Below are 22778 nucleotides of genomic sequence, written 5' to 3' on the forward strand. Positions count from 1 at the left end.
ATGAGTGTGGATGCTCTAAATAGGAAGAGGAATGGTGATTCTCCAGGTTTTCTTTCCCTGTGCAGTTGGATCCTTTTTGTGCTTGTGATTCACATTTTAGTCCGTTCAAAGACAATTTTCTGTAAAACATTGACATCTAGTGGCTTTTCTGCCAAAGGAAACAACAGGGAACAAAAGTTTGACTTCAAGGTGACCAGTCACAATGTCACTTGAGAAAGCAAATTAACGTCCTTCTCCTCCTTGCACAGCACCAAGGACATGGCAATCACACTCCAGGGCCTCCGGGCTCCTGGGCACACACTCCTTCGTGTCCTCCTCCTGGAGGAGTGGCCTTCCCTGGCAGGGCAATTTGCTTATTGAGCTACTTTAATTCCATTTGCTTAAGCAGATGGCTGGCATCCTGGTGGTGTTCCTCCAGCATCATCCAGGTGAGGCCCTGGTCATGTCAGTGGAGGTTCAAAGAGCTGTGTCCATCCTCAGGCTGTGATGGTGGACAGCATGGTGTTTGATGGTGGATATTAATGTGCATCCCAGAGTGAACTCTGGGTGAGTTCTGTGGTTGAACTTGCAGCTTTTCCAGCTGGTGGCCTGATGGATTCCCTGTGGCAGTGTGACCCCCACATGTGCTACTGTCCTGTTGCTTCAAACCAAAGCTTGAAACCAAAACTTGAAAAAGTTTTCTCTTAGAAAATGCCGTAATGTATCCTTTAATTTCTTGTTAGTCACTCAGCTCTCCTCTCTCATCATTTCAGTCCTGTATCAGATGAAGGCAGGAGAATAAAACAGGATTTATGTGGACTTTGCCAAGGTGCTTGTTAGGGTGGAAGTGGTTTGGGGCTTCTGGGCACACCCCATTGATCTGGCCTGCAAAAGAAAAGGTCCTGTAGGAAATGCCTTCCTCAGGGGTGTTATGCTGCTCTGGGGCTCGTGCAGCTGAGACTCACAACTGCTCATCAGGAACGTAGCATGGGCAGCTCTTTGTTGTCTGTGGAAACCTGTCAGTGCAGCTCTGTGGTACAAGGAAATTAAAAGAGCCAGAGCTACCTGTGTCCTGCTTGGGTTGTAGCTTAAATCCTGGGAGATACTTCAAGTATTCTCCCAAGGTCTGGGGCAACCATCATTTGGAGCACCAGCTGTCGCCACATGGACAGCCCAGCACAGAGGGCAGTCTTGGGTTGCCTTGGCCTCTGTAGAGACACCACCAGTTGAACAGAGACAGCTCTGTGTGTGTGCAGGTAGATACAGCCCTTCACACTCCCCCCAGGGATTTGTTCAGCCGTCCTTCACCCTGTGGAGGTGAACTCACAAAGGAGCCTCTGCAGCAGGGCTGCTGAAAGCCTCTTAAGTGCATCTGCCTGTTTGTATCGATTGTGAGCGTTAATGCTCTCTGTGCTGGAGACACACGCGACTGAACGCTCTGTTTTCCTCTCCCCTTGGCAGGAATTTCTACTACATCACCATCCTGCGTGACCCCGTGTCCCGGTACCTGAGCGAGTGGCGCCACGTCCAGCGGGGAGCCACATGGAAGGCGTCCCTGCACGTCTGCGACGGCCGCTCCCCGACCACCGAGGAGCTGCCCAGCTGCTACACCGGGGACGACTGGTCGGGCTGCTCCCTGCAGGAGTTCATGGACTGCCCCTACAACCTGGCCAACAACCGCCAGGTCCGCATGCTCTCCGACCTCAGCCTGGTGGGCTGCTACAACCTGTCGGTGATGCCCGAGGAGCAGAGGAATAAGGTTCTGCTGGACAGTGCCAAGGAGAACCTGAAGCGCATGGCCTTCTTCGGCCTGACCGAGTTCCAGCGCAAGACTCAGTATCTCTTTGAGAAGACTTTCAACATGAACTTCATCTCGCCATTCACGCAGTACAACAGCACAAGGGCCTCCAGCGTGGAGATAGACAAGCAGACTCAGCAGCGCATCGAGGCCCTCAATTTTTTAGACATGGAATTGTACGATTATGCAAAAGACCTGTTCCTGCAGCGGTACCAGTACATGCGGCAGAAGGAGCACCAGGAGGCGCGGCGGAAACGCCAGGAGCAGCGCAAGATCCTGCGGGCGAAGCAGGCGCACCTGAGGGAGCAGGGGGAGAACAGCTCCAGCACTGACTACACAGGGAACGTGGAGCGGTGGCGGCGGTAGTGGGGGGCACCTGCCGGGCAGAAAATAAGCAGAGCCCAACCCAGCCTGCAAACCAAGTGATGCTTCTCGAGGGTCTGAAGCAAAAAGAGGTCAAAATGTTGCCTTTGCAGTTGCCTTTGCAGTAAATGTTGTACTGTACGTGGAACACTTAATCCTAGCGTGTAATTAAATTGTCCTTTTTAGGTTTGTTGGGTTATTTATGAAATACGGGAGCCGTCTCGGCTCATCGGAAATGTTTGCTTGGACATTTATTTAAAAGAAGTGAAAGAAAAAAAAATCCTTAAATTAGTTATGAGTACAAAATGGGATGCTGGAAAATGTTTATGATGCTCGGCTGAAATCTATCTGGGAAGCAAACTCATTTCCTAATAACGAGCATTTAGCATACTCTCACAATACAGTATATGAACAAATCCTTTTACTTTGATTTTATCTTAATTTTATTTTAATAATGTGCTTTCAAGGGCACCAACTGCTTATGATATTTACCAAGTTAATGAGTGAACAATGAAGGGAACAGTAAAGGTCTAGAAAAATTATCGACTAGTTTTATGTATAATATTGGCTTTTAAAATGAATAGAAGTAATTTCTCTAGTTATATAAATATTTAAAATTTTAGACTTTTTCTACCTACTGCTGTTTAGAGTTTTAAGCTTGGTCTATCTCATATTAAAAAAAAAAGAAAAAAAAAATACATGCATACTTTTCTGAACTCAATGCCAACGTTATAAGACACTGTTTCCAGAATTTTTCAGGGCAGTATGATTTTAACCATTCTGGAAAATTTACAGCACATTCTCATGTTTGTTTCATAAAGCCTTCTCCAAGTTATAATCCTGTGACAGTGTCTCATTTTAAGTCTTTCTTACCCATTAGAATACATAATGCTGAATTTATCATTCCTTAATAATTGGTGGTATAAACTAGATGAAATTATGTTGCTGATATTTGTGTAGTGTCTTTAAAAAGTCATAAAACTCTCTAATCCCAGCAATATTATAAAGAGAATTGCTCAACGGAAGTAGATTTACACTTGAATTAGGATTTACTTCCAGTAAATCTTTGCTACACCAGATAAGAACAGGGCTTTTTTTTTTTTCCTATGCTCTTGAGCCCTTCATAGCGATGACGGATGAGGACTGGAAATGACAGAAGCCAGTTTTTCCATAGCCATAGTTAGAGGAGGAGAAGGAGGTGTGGTGCATGGGGTGCACAGCTTGCTCCCCAGCAGGCTCTGCTGGGCTCGGGGTGCGGAGCTGGAGCGGGATCCCCGCAGCCCTCCGGCCTCCCCCAGACCCATGGCACAGCAAACGTGGCGTGAGGGGCTCCTACAAATCTCTATGCAAAAAAAAAATTACAAACCTCTGCAAGGCTTGGGCCAGACTTTCAGCAAGCTGAGAACATTTGTCCTGCAGGGCTGCCGAGCTTGGCGCTGAGCGGAGGCAGCCAGGAGGGCCCTCTGTGGCCCCGGGGACACGAGGCTCACAAGGCTCACTTGCACTGTTGCCTTTCACCTGTAATACTCTATACACCACGAAGGCAGGGGGGCAGGAAATGAGGCAGAAGGGTTTAAAAACATCTTAGGGCTCCACGCCTGAGTTACCTGGAAGTGGTTTTACATCTGATGATGTGTGGCTGCCTGGGGACAGCAGCCCTGCCAAGGGCAAGGGGAGAGCAAAGCAGCAGCAAACCAATACCCTGCATTAGCAGCTTTGAGAAGAGAATAACTTCATGTACAGCAATTTTTTCTTTAAATGAGAACTGCAGTTGCCAATATGATGTCTCAGTTGTATTTTGGTTTTCACGGGGGAAAATAATTCGCTCTTGAAACTGAAAGGCACTGCTGTAAACAGGACTTAACTGTGGGTGAGCTGGAGGCCTGTTGCAGGAGGTGCATCTTGTTTTTATGCTGTGGTGTGCATGGTTTACAGAGACTAGTTGCATTTTCTTTGTGTATACTGTTTATTGTATATAGGGGATGTATGAATATAAGGATATCTTTTTGTCATAACCATATCAAATTCTACTGATTTCCACCGTAGACGCTGTCTTATTGTGTAGATTTAAAGGCCAATCCACTGACTTCGATTGTGTCATTTAACAATAGAACTGATAAATAAAATTTAACTACAGACTTCTGATTTTCGTGTGATTATTTCTTTTTCTGACGATGTGTTAAGAGCTGCACATTTGAGAGCGGATGGTAATTCCAACATGAGTGAAATAGCAGTTGACAGCAAGTATGTGAATTTGAAGTCACAGCTTTCCTGAATTGTATTTAAGCTACAGCCTTTAAGGGCAAAACCACTTTGGGCTTTTGTCTGGTTCTGGAGTTACTGCAGAGGTTTCAACTTATAAGCAGCCCTCAGAAAAACAAGCTGTGGTTTCTGGTGATTTTAAATATGATTGTTAGTGGTCTGAAGCATTAAGGAATTCTTTCTTTTCTGTGTACATATATGTGTGTGTACATTTATTATTTTTTTTTATCCTTTATGAGATACCCACCCTCTATGTTAACTCTGGAGGATGCTGCCTATCCACTGACTTCCAGTGCAACCCACTCTGTCCCTTCTGGGGACACAAAAAAAATTGACAGAAACATCTTCCACTGTCCCAGGTTGCTCCAAGCCCTGTCCAGCCTAGCCTTGGACACTTCCAGGCATCCACAGCTTCTCAGAGCAACCTGTGCCAGGGTCTCACCACCCCCACAGAGAGGAATTTCTTCTTGATATCTTAGGTATATCTTCTCTCTTTCAGTTTAAAGCCATTCCTCCTTGTCCTATCCCTCCATGCCCTTGTCAAGATTCCCTGTTCAGCTCTCTTGGAGCCTCTTTAGGCACTAGAAGGGGTTCTGAGATCTCCCCAGAGCCTTCTCCAGGCTCTGGGTACCCCCAGCTCTCTCAGCCTGTCTCCAGAGATGAGGTTCTCCAGCCCTCTGAGCATCTTGGCCGGAGATGCCACAAAGACACTTTTTGACAGTTTGGATGGAGGCATTTTTTTCTTGGTATCTATAAAAGGTCCACAAGTTTGCCAGGCTTGCAGCAGGACAGTTGACATGAAGGTGTCCACGGGAGACTTTGCCTTGATCTGCTGGAATTCCCCTGTGAGGACAGAGCTGCCCTTCTCCTGTGAGCACCTGCAGGGGCATCCTACCTCTGTGAGGCTTTTTGAGCCCGGGGGGACAGGGGGTGGAGGGGTGTGCCAGCAGATCTGCATTTGACTGGCTTTATAGACAGGTCTGTTAGTGCACTGAGAGTGCTGCAGGAGCTGCTAATGGGATGGAGGTCGTGAGAGAGGCCTCCCTGCAGCTAAAAAAGCACCCAGCAGTGAAGTCTGGCGTAAAACCAATTGGGGTTGCCTTTTGAGAGGAGTAATTCAACAGCTGAGAAAACTCTTTCTGCAGGAGGGGAAGGATGGGGGAGTGGGGGATGTGTTTGGACAGACAAACTTCAGAAGGTGAGGAGCTGCAGCCGTGAGTGAAGAAGCTCTCAAACCCTCTGGTGAGTTTTGAAAAACCTGGAGACGCGTTAGGAAAGCTCTTTGGAGCACCAAGATGCCTCTTAAGTTTCCTGGGATGGAAAGGGATGTCAGCGCCTCTGGCACTGCCAGACCCACCTGGGCCAGTCAGTGTGGAGCCCAGGGCTGTTGAGGAGATGGTGATGTGCAGTGCTAAAATTCATGTTAGAGAGAAAGTCTTGGTTCCTTTTGCCCTCCAAAAAATTGGGATGTTGATAACTGTGAGACCTGTGTGACCTTGCAAAGGGCTGTGTTTGGGTCTTAGAGTTTGGGACTAAAGCTTTCCTAAAGGGTACCCTGGTATGTAAAGGGTGTTGGGCATGAACTGCTCAGCTGATTTTTGTAAATGACCTTTGCATCCTCTTTATATGGCAAATGATCCATTTTAGTGTGCTATAATAAATTTGCTTTCAAAGATGTTAATTTTGAGTGAAAATGAACTAATTGTGTAGTTTTTAAAATTCACACATCCAAAATATCAGAGCCATGGGTAGCACCTGACAGATTCCAGTGCAATTGCTGTTTCAGCTGTTTCTGCTCATGAAATCAGTGAGAAGATGAGAAGAAAACCTGATACATCTCCTTTCTTAAATTTGAGCCAGAATTATCAGGTAATTGAGGAAACCTGTCAAACTAATGCAAACCTTGAGCTGCAGCCCTGAGCTGCCAGGCTGGCCCAGTACTGCAGGGAGGCACAGAGAGCAGCTCTGGGTGGAGAGGTCATCCTTACAGAGACATCTTCTGCAGGAGAGGTATTTTCCAAGCAGGTGATAAATTTACATCTTTCACTTAATAGAAATATCCCTGTCTCCAGAGCATTTGGGAGGAGCTGGGGGTGGTTTGGTTGTTGCTGCACCCTGCTGGAGGGCAGTGCCTGAGAAGGGAGAAATGGAGAGTCCTTCACAAGTGGGAATGGGGATGCTGGGATGGGGATGTGGGATCTCCTGCCTCCACAGTGGATGGAGCACTGCCAAACCAAGCAGTGATCCGAGAGAGGGTGGGCTCCAGGCTCTGGAGGCAGCTGGCACCGTGTCCTTCCTGCCCTCCTGGCAGCTGTGGCTCCACGGAGGAGCAGCCTGCAGCCAGCAAATAGCCCAGCATCTGAACTCTTACCTATGAAATTCAATTCTGGGTTTCCTAAAGCAATCTCCCTGTTCCACCAGCCTCATCAGGGAAGAGTGTAATTTCATTTAATCCATTTCTTGAGTTCAGAGTGAGCAGCGTTGCCATCATGCTAATATCACTGCTGTGCCATCTCTAGAGACAGGCTGACGAGTTTGGGCCTGAAATCGAATTTAGCTCTGAGCTTCCAGAGGATCTATCAGCCAAATTACCCGTGGTCTCTACCCAGCAGCTCTGTCATGCAGTTTAGCTCTGTGAGGATACATTAGGCCAGGCAGGAGAGGTTATATCGCTTTTTGTTTGGGGAGCAATGAAATGCTGAAACAATATATATGCAAAACAATCAAAATAGTTATAGTGAGAGCTGAGTGTTCATTTTCAGGACAGTACAACCCCTGCCTTTTGGTATCTCAGCTGTTTTAATCTGTTCCCTCATATGACTGCAAATAAGGTTTTCATTTGATAGGATGTGCACAAGCAGTGGTGGACATAAACCTCTATATGAACTGGAGAGATTAATGTCAAATATATGTATTTTCTGATGGGCATTCATGGGCACAGGGATGCAAATGGGTCCTGGCACAGCACTCACTTGATCCCTCATTCTGATAACTGTCTCAGCTCCACAGTATCAGCTGATGGCCAATGGCACAATACTTGCTTTGCCAGTGAATAGCAAACTCTCTGATACATGAATTTTGGGAATTCTAGTTGGAAATTGATGCTTTTGGGGGATGTTTAGACCAAAGAAATGGTGAGATTTTGGAATAGCTCTATGTGGTTTGAGGTTGTCAGCTCACACTTCATTGTCCCTCTTTGAAACGACATTCTTCTTTTAAATGCTGTCTTTAGATTGTAAAGGCAATCTGTAATGAGCTCGAATTATGTACAAGCTGAATTAAACCTTTGGTTTCAGATTAAATGGTTTAACCTAACATGGGATATAAATATTGTAACCTTTTCCTTTCAAAACATCCTACAAATATAAGATGCTGGCTTTGGGGTGGGCTGTGGCTGTAAGGGATCTCTCTCCCCTTTGCTATCATTGCTTGGTACTTGATCCAGCACCAGCTCTGTAATGTTATTAATATTAGGTGAAGCACATGGAAAATGTTCTTTTGTGCCATGTAAGCAGGTGAATAGGGGGGTTATGCCTCGTGGGAGATGTGTGCTCCGCAGGGGGAGACTGGGAATTTCCCCTCTGGGCATGGCAAGCTGGGAAGAGTATTAATAGACATCATTACATTAGAATAATTGCTGTGGAATCAGCAAGCGCGTACATAATCTTTAATGCCTGGGAAATCTCACACAGTTTCAAAATAATTAAAAGTGGGATTAATCTAGATGCCAGACAACGCCTGCCTAATTACTAATGAATAAAGCTGTCTGGATGGCTGCAGCACCCTCAGCAGCATCAGTCTCTGAAGTCAATCCCCTGCTGATGGGTCCTTGTCCCTGTTGGGGTTGGTGAGAGCCCACCGGGGATGCCCTGAGGAGGAGCTGCTGGGGAAGGGACACATGGGACAGGGGGCCCAGCCCTCCTGGAGCATCCCTGGATGTGCAGGTGTGCTCTGCATGTGGCTGAGAGCTGCCCCTGAGCCGGCCCCACAGGGATTTGGGGACAGAGAGGGTGCAGAAAGCCATTTTATGGCTGGGCGAGAAACCACAGCTGGGCAGGGGCCCTCAGCAACAGCAGCTTTCCCAAACAGTCCCTTCTATGGTGTCCTCAAGTTCCATCGTGGAGAGAGCACAGATTATAATTAAGGACGTCCTGCCTTTCTCTGGTGCCCTTCAGAGCACATTCTGCCCTGTGGCTGCCTGGCCATCCATGCCCGTGGTGTGTGGGTGGCTCTGCAGGGTCACTGTGGTGCTGCTGACTCACTCACGGTGCCCCTTCCCCTCACCAGCTGCTCACGCCATTGCAATGCTGCCTTTTTCTTTTTTTTTTTAATTTGCTTTTATGGCCTTGCTGAGAAAATGCTGCATTGGCATCAGCGTGTGCAAAGTGCTGCCTGCAGAATTCCCAGTCCCTTCCAGGGCCTTTTGGGATGGCACTGCCAGTCTGGAAGGAGTCGTGCTGGCTCTTTGTCAAACATCACATTGATTTTAAAATTACTCTGATGGCTCTTTAAGGCAGTGCACTATTTTGTGGCCTTCTGCATTTGTCATAGCTGATCTCTCCCTTTCCCGTGGAAGGGCAGAGGGGTGGCATTATCTGGTTTGGCTGCATTGATTTTCTGGGAGTGGCAGGTCAGGTTTTGGATGGGGAGAAGATCAGAACTGAAATGTTGGACTCTCTGCTTTTTCCCAGTGGTGCTCAGCTCCTGAGCAGGATGGAACTCACTCTGTCAGCAGAGTTCTTCCTCCCAAGACACCTGGGTGGTGGATAAGACAACAGTGCTTGGGCTGGAGGTTTGTAAGGCACAGACCATGAGCTGTGATAAAGGGAGAGTGGGATCCACAAACTCCTTCCTCCTTCTTCTTTGCTGAATCTGGCAACCCACGCCCTAAATCTTCACCCCTTTGACCTGGCTGCTTTTCTGTCACTTCTGCACAAAAGTGAAGGCCAAACCAAAGGTTGCAGAGGCAATGTTAGAAGTTAAGATGTAAAGGTAAGTCATTCTGCACACTGCAGGACAGCCTTTCCATGAGGGTAAATACAATCTCTGTATCTGTAGGCTCAGCTGTTAATACTGTAAATGAAGCACAAAGTTTTTCAGATTACTGAATCATTGTCGTCAGTAGAACAAGCAGCCCAAGCAGGCTGCCAAGGCAGGAGATGAAAGAAGTCATTAATTTTGTGTTTCTGGTGCATGCACAAATTTCTGAGCGAGGGTGATTAACTGCTGGGACAAGCCACAGAGGGGAGCAGGGGATCCTCCAGCTCCTGCTGTCTCCAGTTGAAGGCTGGCTGCTGCTCTCTGAGGGACACTTTGGCCAGATAAAGTTGCACTCTGTGTGAGTGCAACCAGCGGAATTGTGGAGGGAGCCCACCAAGCGCAGAGGCCAAGCGGAGACAATCCAATCATCTCAGCCACCCTTAACACTTGTGCTCTTAGAAAAGGTCCTGCTGCTATGTGGGCTCTGAATATTCATGGGTCAGTTCATTCTGTCCCCTTAAAGAAATATCTCAGCTGGCACCAGCCTCTGGGGCAGTGGAGCTGTCCCCTGTGCCCGTGGGATGGTGCAAGAGCTGCCAGGGTCTGTCCCCTGCAGGGTGCTGTGCAGGGCCACTCTGTGCAGCCCTTGAGTCTTCCCTGGAAGGGACACCCGGGCATGGAGAGCGCAGCACTTTGCATTTGGGGTGGGAGGGAGGCTGCCCTCAGGGCGACAGCGTGGCAAAGCTGCCTTCCATCAGTCAGGGCATGACAGAACTGTCCTGCTTTGCAGCCTGTGACCATTTTATATATTGGTCATTTATATATTGGCTATGATAGAGGCCAGTGGTCCTCATCTGACCCTGGCACTGCTCATCTTCCTCACAGACCTTGTGTGGGGAGTTGGGTGCATCCCCTGCAATTGCAGCACCATAGCTGGGAAATTGTTCTGATTAATTCTCAGGGCAGATAATAATTAAGCAGGATGCACCTTGGATTTGCTTGACCTTAGTGTTGGGGTGTGGCTCTTTTCTTTTGCTTTGTCTGATGGTCAGCCTAGCTCAGCATGCAGGGAAGCAAAGAAAATGCAGTCGGGATAGGAGGGGACTTATGGAGCACATTTCAAGGTTGACTTTCTTGTGAGACCTCAGAGAAGAGCCCATTTCTCAGGGCCCCAAAGCCAAGGATGCTCCTTGCCTTAGGCTGTTGTGTGAGGAAAACTTTGCTGCTGATCATGGGGAACAGAATTTGATGTTCCCACCTGCCAAGCAGCAGAGATGCCTGGACATCACAACCCAGCCTGATCTTGGCCCTCACCCAGTGCCAGGATCTCTGCCCTCAGGGCAAAGTTCTCCCCTCCCTGGCCCCATCTGAGGTCCAGGGGGAAAAGAGGCATTTATTGAAAGGATTTCTATATGCTGGCCAAGTTCTGCTTGGTATTCAGAAGTGGAAGAAAGTAGGAACCGTAATATTTACATCAGTGCTGATTTAGGCTTTAATTTAGGCAATATAATGCAATCTTTCTCTGGACTTTAATAGCTTTTCTATTATTTTGCTCCACAGCTACTTGGAAATGTGAGCTCCTTTACTATGTGACCACATAGACCAATAAAGGAGCTGTTTACTTAACACATTGGTTTGCAGGCAGCCTCCTGCAAGTCTGCTGGTGAAGGCTGCCTTTGTCCATGGCTGTGAGTATGAATATGCATAATTAATAAATGTTATTTGCTGGACATTTATTCCTGAGTGTCTCAGCTCTCCTTGACCGAGAAATTCTGTCTCTTTGAGATCTAATGAAAGGTTTAGACTTTTTAATTTATTTTCTTAGATTAGTCTCAGAAAATAACCCTATTATTCTAAAAGGTAGATCAGTCCCTGAGGAAGATATGAATAAATGAAAAAGCAATAGGTGAAAAATAGGCCAGAGCTGCTATTACAGAAGAGTCTTTCTGACCTTTTAATTTTTGGTTCAGAAACACAGGAAATCAAACTGTGAGCATGCAAAATTCAGCCAGCTGCTCCTGCAGCCCCAGTAGCTGTTTTTCTGTGCAGGAGTGGCAGAATTTCTACTAGAGCAAACATCTTCTCTGGAAATACATTTTAAGTGCCTGTTGTATTAAATCTATTTTAGGTTGCATTGAGTGCACGAAATTGATTGTCTGTGTTCAATCCCATTTTGGGTTGTACACACTAGAGGGAGCCATGGAAAAACCAATCCCCAGCCTGCTGCCAGGCTCTTGCCGTTCTCCCCAAAGCCCCGGGCCCTGCCTGCTCCTGACCTCTCCCCTGGGAAAATAATGGGTGTCTTTGAGGAGCAAACCCTTAAAAAAAAACCCCAAAAAACAAACAAAACAAAAAAAAAAAACAACCAAAAAAAAACCCCAAAAAACAAACTGTAGGAGCAGTTTGTTGAAATTAAAGTGCATTGCTTGAATATGCTGGTGTTGGTCAAAATTTTAGATGGAAAAAGGTATTTATTTCAATACATCTAAATGTTGCCTTTTGAGAATGTCCCACGTTAGGCGATGTTGGTCCTTTTGGATGTTGCCCTGTATTCCTCTTCCCCACTGAAACATTGTTTGTACACCCAGAAGGTGCTTTTGCACAGTATCCCACTCTCAGGAGGACAGCCATTGTTGAAGGTATCCAGGAGTCAATTAAAATCTTTCAGGAGACAGGAAATTATTTTTGCAACTATTTCATCTGAAATTCCATCTGTTTCTCCTGCTTCCCAGATTTTTGTGTGCCCACCGCCCACAAATTCATCGAATCTCTTCTTGAAGTCCCCTGTGCTCCCAGTACTGATTCCCAGAGAGGGGAGTCCTTGGGGCTGGGGGAGAGGGAGCTCCTCTGTTTTCCCTCTGCCTGAGCCCTCTTTGCCTTGGGAAACGGGGAAAGGGAGCTCCCAGCTCACCAGCAAAGCCCCAGATTCTGGCGGCCTCCTGAGCCCCCATTTTCCTCAGCTAAATGACGCTTGTTTATAAGGCATGCTTTAGGACGGCAGATATTCGTTTTTGCCTCCTTTGGGAGCTGATGTTGGGAGCTGGTGGTGCAATCCCTGTGTGCTGATGGATCCTTGAGGAGGTTAATGCCCTGTGCAAGGCCAGGAGGAGCCATGCAGGCACTGCAAGCCCTGCATTTTCACAAAGAGTGACTCCTTGCCCTGGCAGCTTCATGGGAAAGAGAGGGGCTGCTGGTGGAACAGAATCAGAGCAGGGATATGAGAATTTAGCCCGTGCTGTTGTTAATGGTGGTCACAGCTCTGCATATGTGAAGCCCAGATGATAACAGGAGCAGGCTGTTTGCTTTGCTGCCTTACAGCACAAGAGCAGCTTTGTTGGGGCTTTGATGAGCTGTCTCTGCTGCAGCTCGGGTGCAGGCTGCTTTTCTGTCTGCAAGGAAACATCAGCTCTGTTAAGGCAGAAATGTTTCCCTCTGAATGACAGGAAAAGCTGAGCAGTGGTCTTGTCAAGTGCTGTTCCACTGATAAAACAGAAAATAGGACAAAAGTTTTCTCCCATGAAACAGGGTTATTCTCAGCCAACAGCAGCCATCTCCCATTTATTTATATCCTCTTGCTCCTGTGCTCTTTTTGTGCTCCCATCTGTATAAAGTTTCAAAGGGGCTCCAGGCCTGACGCTGCAAGTCCCCAAAAGACTTACCTGTCACTGAGGTAAATAAATCCAGCAGCAGGCTGGGAGAGAGTAGCAGCCACTGGGTAACCACCTGGGAAGGCTTTCCAGGACTGCAGCTGAACCCTGGCACAGAGGTGGATGCGCAGTTTGATGGGTGGGATGCACACACGGCCACATTTGAGGGTCAGGGCTTGGAGCTGTGGTGCTGCAAGGAGTGGCAATCCTTCCTGGCCTCTCCTGCTCTCCCACAGTGATTAGTGCACCTTTTGTAAGTCATGGAAAAAGAAGTATTAGCTGAGTAATGCTTAAACAAAGCCTCTGTGTGTTTGGGGACGGTGGGGAGTGTGCAGGCTGGGCTACCAAGAGTAGATTTAGAGCAGCTTTGACTTTCTGATGAAGCCTGTCACACACTTCTGCTTGGAGCAGTGACCCTGGAGGAAGAAATGAGAACCCATCTGGGAAAGGGTGATACTTCCATAGATCATCATATCCTGAGTCCCCCAATGACCCAGGGAGGTTTGTTTCAACCTAAGATGGAGATATTGTTCCAAAGTGATCTGCAATGCACAGCAGACCCAGCATCTCTCAGTGCTGTGATATGCAGGGAAAGGCTCCAGGGGGATGGTGCTGGTTGTGTTTGGAGATGATTCAGAGGGACACACAGGGACAGAGCATCCCCTGCATGCTGGACATTGTTGGGAAACAATTTTTCTGCTTTTCAGATGCCTCTCAGGCTCGCCAAAGGCACAGCTGAGCACTGAGGGGCAGAGTTGTGTCCTGTGTGTTGTTCCCCACCATTGTACCTGGTTTTATTTAGAAAAAAGGCAGTAAGGCTGGCAGAAGCCATTCTTTGTGATATGATGCAGCAACTGAAAGGAGAAATCCTGCTTTTTATGGCTCTCAAGGAAAGGCTTCCCATTTAGCCCAGGAGTAGCAGCTGTTCTCCCAGTTTACAACACACAAACAGACGGCATTGTTTTCTGATTTGCCTTTTTTATTACAGCTGATATTGGATGGATAGCTAGTAAAAAACCACAAACAAACAAACAAAAAAAAATAAACCCAACGGGGAAGACCAGCCCAGCTGGTTCACTGTATGGCACTGGGGAGCTGTAGGAGCCCAGCACATCTCTTCCAGGCAAACACTACCCAGGTACGCCCATGATCAGTGTTGCTCTCGCTGGGTGCATGGGAAAAGGGTCTCCTTAGGGTGGGTGGGGCAGTGAACAGGTGGTCCAAGGAGACTTTCTCGTATATGGGATGTATGCAAAAGCTGGGAGATGCACCAAGAGCCAGCCTGTAAGGGTGGCTCTGCAGCCTGTTGGGAGCACTGCAGTCAAAGGGGACTTTTCTCCCTCAGTTCATCAAACACAATTGCATTAATGTGAGGGAGCAGAGCACTGAGCAGGCAGGGGCCATTTTAACAATGTGGTGATGTCTTTTTTATTTATTTATATATTTCACCAAGATCGCACCTGCAAATGGCTGAACTGATTTCTGAAAGTCAGGCTCCTCCGTGTCAGGTGCTCAGCGGGTACTGCTGCCTCGGCCGATCTTTCTGCAGGCAGCGCTGGATATTTTTTACAGCTTCCTCAAGCTCATCTGCCCTCCCGGCCGCTCTCACGGTGCCGCAGAGCAAAGGGGCTTCTGCCAAGGCTTGCCAGGCCGGCCGCTCGGCAGGGCTCTCCTGTGCCTCCGGGTGACTCGAACGCTCCTTAATTGGCAGCAGTTCTTAGCCTGGCTGGAGGCAGGGGCTGCGCCAGCTCGCTGCTTCCTCCAGCACCGCTCGGTGATTACAGCTTGACTCAGCCTCGCAGCGCTGCTGTTCTTCCCTTCTGAGCCTCTCCTGGGAGCCCGAGGTTTTGGCAGGCACTTCCTCGGTGTGAGGTGTCTCTGGGGACCCGGGTTCGCTTACCAGCGCTGTCTCACATGTGCCCAAACTGGCTGCAGGCTCCAGCCGTGGAGGGAGAGGAGCGAGTGCCAGCAGCCAGTGAGTCAGTGCGCTCCCATGGTATTTGCTAGGCTTGGGTGGGGTTCCTCAGAAATGCCAGTTCACTTCCAAAGGAACATAAATCACCGCATTTATACAAGCTTCAGTTCCACAGATCCCTGTTTAGCAGTCAGGATGGGGTTTACAGTTAATTAAAAAAACAAAAAAGAAGAGGGCATGTGAAAGCAAGACCCAAATGTCTTTAATAATTATCCCAAGAGCGAAAACTTTCACTCTTCTTTCGGATGATGACAAACACTGGGGAGCAGCCGCCCCCGGAAACTCGGGCCCCTCCTGCCTCCCTCCCTTTGAAGCTCGGTTTCCTTCCCCTCGGCGGTGCAGCGACGTGACTGGGGACAGTGTGTTCGCCACACGCTGGCACTCGGGCCCTCTGCTGCTCCTGCAGCCGCCCATGTCCTCCCGCAGAGCAGCTCCTCCCTGGCTGCTCGGGACAGGGGCCAGTGGGGCTGCTGCAGCCATTTGCTGGCTCTGGAGAAGGGATCCCTCCTTCCCCTTCTCGCCTGGCTCTGCTCACCCCTGCGTGGGTGATTTGCGTGGGCCAGGGGACACAAGAACACTGCCTTGCTGGAGAAAGGGACCGAGCGTTTTCTGTGGGTAATCCACCATAACAGTCAGCAAAGAAAAACTCCCAAACCCTTTTGTTTAAAACAACTGCACCTCTCTTATCTGCTCCACAAATCAAGAGCATCTTTTCCTGCCCTCCTGTTGCTGATCCAAGTCAACTGATTGGAAGCCTGGGTGCCTGATGGCTGGGGTCTCGTTTCTGCCTGTACCTGATGCTCACAGCCACCCACAGCCCATTGCCTCCTTTGTGAGCCTTGTTCCCCTCCTGTGTTTCTACCTTTGACGTTACCTTCTTTCTTTCTCTTGCAAGTGCAAAGACCCAAGCTGTCCTCCCCACGCACTCAGGCACTCCTTCTTTTCCTAACTGAGCTCTGCAGTGCAGAGTTATTAATAAAAAATCACAACGTCATGTACAGCCCGCACCATCACATCTGTCAATGTCACCACCACGCAAGATTGTGTGTTTTTTCCACCTTTTAATGTTTCTTTGCTGCAGAGGTTGTTTAAAAGGAGGAGGAAAGCTGAGAAATCCCTCCCTACCTGCCAGAAGAAGTGAGTGATGATTTCAGTTAGGGGTGTGGCAGTTTGATGTCATCGTTTGTGGTTATTAAAAACTGTTATTTGAGAATATTCAGCTGCTAAAAATAAAAGAATTCTAATACTCCACCGTGATTTATCCTATTGAATGTGTCAAAATGATCCTGGTTTGTCAACCTCTTATGTAAAATGTCAATTTCTAAGAGGTGCTCATGACCTGTGACTCTGCTCACTCCTTGGTAACACATTTAAGGTTAATACTCAGCAGTGGCCATTAAAATCAGCTTCTACTTGAGCAAGGTTAGGTTTTGAAGACTGATTTTCAGCATCTTCCATAGTTAGTAGAATCCATACAGAAGTGCAGGAATACAATGAAGGACCCTGTCCCAGCAAATGCTGGGTTTCACTGCCATGAGGGTGAGTGATGTGCAAAGCAACTTGGGAGCCAAGGCTCCTCTGCCCTGACTCATTGAGGAATTCAGGACAAAACCTGAAGAAAATGTTGCAGCAAAAAAATACAACACAGCAGAAGGCAGATTGTATGGTGGGGGTCTTTCTGTGTTTTCCCTTGGCAGCACAGGTGGGATCTCTAATGAGTAATCACACTCCCCATAGCAGTGTTTGGTTCACTCCACTGATCATCCTGTAGCAAGAAAACGAATTGGCTTGTGGCTTTCTTGGTACCTCAGAGGACTCAAAATACTGCAGGAATGTGGAGCAGGGGAAGGTGTCACAACATCAGCCTGAAGCACCAAGCTCCTCCAGCATGGGCTGCAGGGACCATGGGTCTCATGGCCCCAAAAAGGGATCTGCAGGTGGGTGTGAGGGTGACACTGGCCCAGAGAGCCACTGCAGCCTTCATCAGCCCACTTGGCACAAACACTTCTGAAACAGTAGTGTTTTCTGTATGCATGGCGTTGCCGCAGGGGTGCAGCTCTGCAATCTGCTTTCTGCTCAGCACTGGGGTTCCTTCCTGCTCCACACCCGTGGGCAGCTGTGGGTACAGCAGTGGGGCTTTGGCAGAGCACAGGCAGGGCTCTTGCCATCGATGGCTCCTGGGGAGCTGGCACAGGACCTAAATGGGTTTGTTGAGAGCAAGCCAAGGCTGGAATTAGAGTGTGGCTGTTGTGTCCGTAGGGAGAGTAAGAGCAGCCCCAGACCAATTCACTGTGCAGGCAAACAGCTGCCAGGAGGGCTTGGTGGAGCCAAGGGGTGATGGAGAGGGGACTGCTCTAGGACCTGAAGCCCCATCCAGTCCTCCTTGTTCTCTGGTACGTGAGGCTGCCTGGGAGTCTCATAATTTGCAGGTTCAAAATCTTGTGGACTTCAGGGAAGAAGGTGGAAACTGCTGTGGGCTAGGCAGGAGGTAGATCTCTTTCAGCTGTAAAAATCCCTGACTGCCTTGTGCCAGCTTGTGTGAGTGGCCATTTACTTCCCAGCTGGAGAGCTGCACAGTGAGTGAGGGGGAAGGAAATCCCACTCTGTGCTAGAATTGTTTTGGTGTAGAGTATCAGGGATATTTCTTCCTCTGTTGTTACAACTACCTTATGCCACGTGTCACTTTCTGCTGTTTTATTTTGCAATAAGAGCAAAATGTCACTTGCTTTTGCAACCTGTACGTGCCATGGGGCATAACGTGGGAAGAACATTGAATATACCTGTTCCTTCTGCTATCCATGGGCTGTTCACAAAACCACGTTTATATCCCTTCCCTCCAGACACCTGCCAGAGACACGAACCTCTCCTGCTTTGTAATTCCTGCCCAGGAGGTTTGGGACACAGATGAGAAGCCATAGAGCAGGAGGCCCCAGTCTGGTCCTCTCTGGCTTCTTCCCCTTCCCTGGGGCAGTCCCCAGCAGAGAAGCTCGGGATATTCCTGTTTGTCCTCTCTGAGTCACCCAGCTGGTCCTCTGATTGCCCACAGAGCTGAGTGCACAACCCAGCTGAGTACCCAGCACTGAACGCAGCCCCTCTGAATCCACCAGCTAAGCCACCTGCCCAAATGTTGCAGCTTAGTGCAAATTCCAGCCCAAGTTTCCCAAGCATGGACACAGCCAGGCTGCCTGGAATGGATGCTGAGAGCAGATCTCACGCTTGTGCAATGTGCAAGCAGCTGGAGATGCAAAGCACCACAAACCTGCCCTGTGCCAAATACGGGATGTGGCATGAGTCAAAGCGAGGGACACCAGGAAATAATAGACTTCACATGAAGGAGAGCAATAATTAGCAGCTGTAAATCACCTTTCATCTCCAGATCACAGAGGCGTCTCAAGCACTAATTAGCACAGCCTTGCAGCATCCCTGCCCCATAACCAGCACGGGGCAATGGTTATTCCTCTGCTGGCATGCAGCCACGTGTCCTTGTAGGCACCAGCGAGAGGGAACTGGCTTGCAAGGTTGGTCCTGTTCCACTTCTCACAGCCGGGCTGGAGGTTCCTGGGCACCTGTGCCAGGGCTCTGCTGTGTGCCCCAAGCCAGTGCAGGTTTGGTGTCTGCTTCCACAGCAGGTAAGTGAAGATGGGCCAGGGAGAGCAGAACACACTTGGGATCCAACCCATTTCTGCTTTGGGTTCTATCTGATATTTTCTGTGTGGAAATCCCTGCTTAACTCAAAGAAAGCAAGTGAGCAAGGTAAGCTCCTCCAGGAGCAAAAGTCCTCTTTAACAGCATTTTGAGTAAGTAAGGCAGGGAAGTTTACAATCTCCTAAAGTTTTCATAAATACACGTGTGTATATATTTAAATACGAATATTTACAAAACATTTTCAAAAAAAATCTAGAGTTCTTTAACCTTGGTAGTTATCTCTGTAATGTTGGGAAGACACACCCAAAACACTTGTTAACAGAGAAGACAGGTTTGCAAGGAGCTGTATGTGGAGTTGTTCATATTTCTTGGGAAGTACACAGAAGCCTGGCCAGCCCCAGCCTCAATCTCCTGCTTCTCTGAATCATCTTTTGTAGGAAAAATGAAATATGCTTTTTTGGGAAGAATTTGAATGTGAGAAAGTGACAGACTCAGGAAATTTCTCAGTTAGCTGTAGGTGAACCAGACCCATCTTCCTTCCCCCTGGGCTGGTTACCTACAGCACACCAGCAGCACCCCAGTGCCTGAAGGACACAGCATGAGTGTCTGGGTTGCAAAACTTGTCTATTTTGAGTTTGCAGTGAGCAAAGTGAAGCAGAAGTTACTGGGCTTCATGTGGGAATTGAAATGTAAGACTGTGAAATATGGAAGAGAGGAATCAGACTGGTTAGTCTCTCTCTGCATTTGAAATGTCTATGAATATTGTTGAAATAGTGCGTGTGATCGTTTTGCATGGCTGAAAATAGCTCTGCAAGGTGCCTGGTGGCAGTGCAAGCCAGCCCTTGGCATCACACAGCTCCCAGCAGCGCTTCATTGTCACACCAGGAGCTTTGCTGTACAAAGAAAGCACAACTGGAGTCTGCTGCATTGTCCATGCCACAAGGAGGTAAATTAAAGGCTAGAGAGATTTTAATTTGCTTCAGGACATAAAGAATATCAGGGCAGAAGTGAGACCTGCAAGCCCTAGCTGAGAGTCCCTTGCCCTGACTTCTGAATGATGTGGGATCCATTTCCTTCGTTAAAAATAACCTTGTTTATAACCTCTCTTTCATGATTCAGCTTTTCTGCAGTCATCAACTGATCGCCATCAAAGCAGGGCAGCATCAGATTTCAGGAGGAAGATGCAGTAGGCTGTTGCAGCTCAGGCGTGCTCCTTGCAAAGGGCAGTTTGATGGAGGAAATGAGGGATGCCTTGTCAAAGGGCTGCTCTTTTTTTGGAGAGGAGTTCTCCTCTCTGAAATAGCTGTGCCAAATCCTAAACTGCCTGGAGCTCCTGCTGTGCAAATCTGCACCCATGGCTTCTGCCCTGCCAGAAACACCAGTGCCTCATCACCATGAACTGGCCCCGTGCAGGCCCAAAGCTACAGACAAACATGGTTTTCCTGGCTCCTCTCCTCCTTCTTGCCTGTAGGTCAGAGCATCAGACATGCGCTGCTCTGCATGCAGCGACCTGGAGCCCTACCAGTGGCACAGCTACCAGTTCTACATTTAAAGCAAGACTCATTGCCAAGAAAAATCTCCTAGAAAGTCCCACACCCCCACTTTTCCATTCCTCGCACTCCGGTGTGACGTGTCTCACAGGCAGCACAGCTCCCCAGGCTTCTAATGACCATGTTGTGAGGGTTTGCTAACTGCTGCATTATGTTGCCTGCAAAAATCAGGCTACACAGCTGCAGTCCTCATCCTGTTTAGCAGACTGGGAAGCAGAGGCACAAAAGGGAAAGGACCATCCCTTTCCAAAACCTTCTGGTGGTTTTTGGCTAGCTCTGGATTAAGTTGCCATGCTCAGATGGGTCAGAGACTGCTGGCCCAAGTGGTGTGCCCATGGACACACAAATAATCAGTGCCAAACACCCAAGCAGAAGCCAAGCCCTTGAGACACAATCCTGTGGTGCAAATTTGTGCTCATCCTTACTTTTTTTTAGGAGCTAATCCTTTGTCCTTGCAGGAAGAGGAATTTTCTATAAATGTGGTATTTTTTTACACCTCATTGTGTGTTTAATGTTTAACAGTGGGATCATTATGGTTTTATTAGCAGCATGTAACGCTTTGTCATCTTCAACTGACTTTGCAAACATTAACTAATTGATCTCAACTATGAATCAGTGGTGGTAACTAGGAAGGGAGGTGAAGTGGTCTGCTGGTGCTCACTGGGGAAGTGGTTGTCAGAACAGGGCACAGAAACCAGGGCTCCCATTTTGCTGCTCAGACCATGAACACGACAGCTTTATTAGTGTTATTTCCATTAGTGCTGCTGTCAGGGAGGGCTACTCTGTGTGCAATAAACAACCCTCAGCTGCTTCTCTCTGCCTCTGGTTGAGTTCATGCTTGACAAAATGTCACCAACCCCCAAAAAATGCTGAATTAAGGAAAAACAAAAAAAGTGACTGACTTTGTTTTCCTCGGTGATCCAGTGGTTGCTGGTTGTTTTCCGCTCGCCCTAACGAAATGCATAATTCAATTATCTATATTTGTGGGAATTAGATGCTAAAGTCAGAAAGGAGCAGGGCTGCTTGCAGCCACAGCTTGAGAGGTTTTTAAGGGCCACATCGGCAGAGACTGGCTGGAAGCATCCTGAAGCCGGCTGCCAGGAAATTAGCTCCTCGTTTGCAGTATGCAGAACATGTACGGCGGCTTCATGATTTACTCGCTCATCTGCTTCACATTGCGCCTACTCTCCCTCGCGACTGTCCTGGCGTACGCAATCTTCTGTTGCAAAACAGGAGTGAAAATGAGCACTGCAGCGTGGAAGAGCCGTGCCGCTGCCCAGGTAAGGGCGGCCAAGCCCGGCAGGGACACGGCCCCTCGGGGGGGATGGAGTGACAACCGCTTCGGCGACGGGAGGCTGTGATGGTGGCTTTGAGGACAAATGGGATGTGTTTGGGGGATGCGGTGATTGCCTGGGGACAGGGGGATATGGCCCCTCAGTGAGGAGGTGCAGTGATGGCTTTGGACATAAGGATGGGGAGGTGCTGGTGGCTTTGGGGACAGCAGGAACAGAGCAGGAAGGTGTAATAGTGGCCTTGGGTACAGCAGGGATATGGTGGGGACATGAAAGAGTGGCTTTAGGGACACAGGGTACAGAGTGGGAAGGCATGATGGTGACTTTGGGTACAGTGGGGGCATATGATGGTGGCTTTGGGGACAGAGAAGGCAGAGCAGGAAGGTGTAATGGTGGCTTTGGCAATAGAGGGGACACAGTGGGGGGTATGTGATGGTGACTTTAGGACAGCAGGGACACAATGGGGGGGCATGAGATGGTGGCTTTGTGAACAGTGGGGATGCAGCCCCTCCGTGGGTGGGTGGGTGGATGTGATGCTGCCTTTGGGGTCAGCGGGGACACACAAGAAGGTGTGATGGTGGCTTTGCGGGCAGAGAGGACACAGCAGGGATATGTGACGGTGGTTTGGGGACAGTAGGGATTCAACCCCTCATCAGGGGGCTGTGACAGTGGCTTTGGGGACTGAGGGTACAGAGTGGGAAGGTATCATGGTGGCTTTGTGGACAGCAGGACTACAGCTCCTTAGAAGGTGGATGTGATGGTGTTTTTGGGGACAGTGGGGACACAACAAGAAAGTGTGATGGCAGTTTTGTAGACAGCAGAGACACAGTGGGAACATGTGATAGTGACTTTGGGAACAGTGTGGATACAGTGGGAATGTATGATGGTGGCTTTGGGGACAGAGGGGACACAGCAGGAACACGTGATGGTGATGTGGGGACAGTAGGGATGCAGCCCCTCAGTGGGAGGATGTCACCGGTGGTCTTGGGGATAGCGGGGCCCCAGCAAGGAGGGTGATAGTGGCTCCAGGGATACAGGGGACATGCCAGGGAGGCGCGATGGTGGCCTTGGGGATGGCGTGGACACGCCAGGGAGCTGTGATGACAGCTGGGGGTGGAGGAGGCACAGCAGGGACGTATGGCGGTGCCTTGGGGACAGTGGCGATGCAGCCGCTCAGCAGGTGGCGGCGGCTTTGGGGACAGGTGGGCTCGGCGCGGGAGCGCGGTGGCTCCGTGCACAGCGGCCGGGCAGAGGTGCGGGTGCCGGGGCAGAGGTGCGGGTGCCGGG

General features: G+C 48.8%; 1 protein-coding gene across 1 annotated transcript; it reads left to right on the top strand.

Moving 5' to 3' along the window:
• Window positions 1-1384: 1384 nt before the first annotated feature.
• On the top strand, window positions 1385-4278 carry LOC102042996 (heparan-sulfate 6-O-sulfotransferase 2; the record flags this gene model as incomplete). The annotated part of the gene is made up of 1 exon (XM_005429707.3): window positions 1385-4278. A coding segment is annotated over one exon (759 nt), but the record flags the coding sequence as incomplete, so codon positions are not given.
• Window positions 4279-22778: the final 18500 nt, after the last annotated feature.

The sequence above is a fragment of the Geospiza fortis genome, unplaced genomic scaffold, assembly GCF_000277835.1.
Source record: "Geospiza fortis unplaced genomic scaffold, GeoFor_1.0 scaffold47, whole genome shotgun sequence".
Classification (NCBI taxonomy): Eukaryota; Metazoa; Chordata; class Aves; order Passeriformes; family Thraupidae; genus Geospiza; species Geospiza fortis.